Source organism: Misgurnus anguillicaudatus, chromosome 19 (genome assembly GCF_027580225.2).
Source record: "Misgurnus anguillicaudatus chromosome 19, ASM2758022v2, whole genome shotgun sequence".
NCBI classification, from domain to species: Eukaryota; Metazoa; Chordata; class Actinopteri; order Cypriniformes; family Cobitidae; genus Misgurnus; species Misgurnus anguillicaudatus.
The window spans coordinates 24,766,982-24,768,531 of NC_073355.2; the positions used below are offsets into that span (position 1 = coordinate 24,766,982).

General features: G+C 40.8%; 1 protein-coding gene across 1 annotated transcript; it reads right to left on the minus strand.

Annotated features, from left to right (window-relative positions):
- Positions 1-293: 293 nt before the first annotated feature.
- Positions 294-1,138, minus strand: hspb9 (heat shock protein, alpha-crystallin-related, 9). Its single transcript, XM_055193797.2, has one exon. It carries the CDS (start codon positions 1,035-1,037, stop codon positions 411-413), a length of 627 nt encoding a protein of 208 aa, XP_055049772.2. The 5' UTR covers positions 1,038-1,138; the 3' UTR covers positions 294-410.
- Positions 1,139-1,550: the final 412 nt, after the last annotated feature.

A 1,550-nucleotide genomic window follows, 5' to 3' on the forward strand; every position in this document is an offset into this window, starting at 1 on the left:
AGAATGTGCATTTTAAGAAACGACTGGAATAGAGAAGTCTTACTAAACTTCAAAACCATAAAATATTTTAAAAAAAGTTAAGACCTTTTATAATAACATTTCTGAACCTGATTAAAATTGTTAATCATTAGCAATCAATTAAAGTAGCATTGACGACTGAAGTACCAGTTTGTAAGGTGTCAGATTTTCAAAATGAGCCTAGTTTGGAGATCATCTTACTCTAGTCAACCATACTTATGTTATAGGATTGCGAAAAAAGTGTGTATCTCAAAGTAATCATCCATAAAGTCAGATACCAATCAATTATAAAAAAATTATGAAAAAAATATAGAACAAAAAATGTACAGTTACAGCAATCACATCCATTTACTTAATATAAACAATAGTACAATTCATAATGCACCGCCAGTCTAGTTTGACTTCTCATCTCCAACCTCCTTTTTATTTGTGCTGTCCTTTTTGATGGGAAAGTTCAGACATGTTCTGAATCGAATGGGAATGACATGCTCCTCTGAGGTCTGGTCTTTAGACTCTGGTGACTCAATATGCAGAAGACCATCTTCTCCAAGTGAACAGGTCAAGGTGGATGAATCCACGTGGTCGGGGAGCTTCACAGTTTGAACAAATCCTTCAGGCTGGGAGTCTCCATTAGTTTTGGTAGAAGAAGAGGAACCTTCTTTCTCTGCCTGCTTGGCCGCTGTTACCTCCAGCTGTCCCCCGGATACTGTCACAGTGACATCTTTTGGGGAGAACCCCTGAGTGTCCAGAGTAAAAGACAGATCTCGCTTTTTGTTCTGCTCTGTGTCCGAGCTGGGGAACCTGGAGGAAGACTGATCGTGGAAGAACTCTCGGTGGATCTCCTGACTGAGCTCATTCATCAAGTCACTCCTGATCTCATTCCTCAGGCTCTGGATCAGTTGACCTCTATGACGGAGGAAGTCCTCTCTGAAACCGGAAAGAGCCATGATGCGCCTGGGCCATAACAAGTGGGACTGGGTAAAAAATGGGTCGTCCATGAAGAAGCTCTCTGCAGACATTTCGTCTCCCTTCTGTTTGCTTAGGTTAGCGTTTGGGGGTTGTATTGCTGTCTTGAAGGCTTGCTTGTGCTCTCTCCCGATGCTTTGTTTGCATTAGGTCCATCCAGTTTATATATTCTTCCAACAGGGGTCTAGAACCTCCCACCGTTGGTCTTTTTACAACCGTGAGGTCATCAGTATGAATGTGAAGCTGCAAGTAAACAGAATGTCTGCTCGGACACTCAGAGAACTATAATAAATTTACAGTTGTAAAGTGATATCTCTTGTACTGTGTCACTGTTCTCATTGGTCCTGTTTTACAGTTTGGGGTTGCCCAATGAACCCGAGACATGCACAGAGAGTGACCTTACCATGCTAATTTTACCCCCCTGACGTGTGTTTACCACTTTACCATCATCTGAAGTGACATACTATGCGAGAACTATGCTGACTACAGTCATGATGTCATTTCCTTAAGAAGGGCTATTAACATTAAAAGATATATAAAAGAAATATGTACAAAATTATAATGTA

Coding starts and splice junctions, on each gene's coding strand:
- hspb9 (XM_055193797.2), bottom strand. CDS start 1,037: ATGTCTGCAGAGAGCTTCTTCATGGACGACCCATTTTTTACCCAGTCC.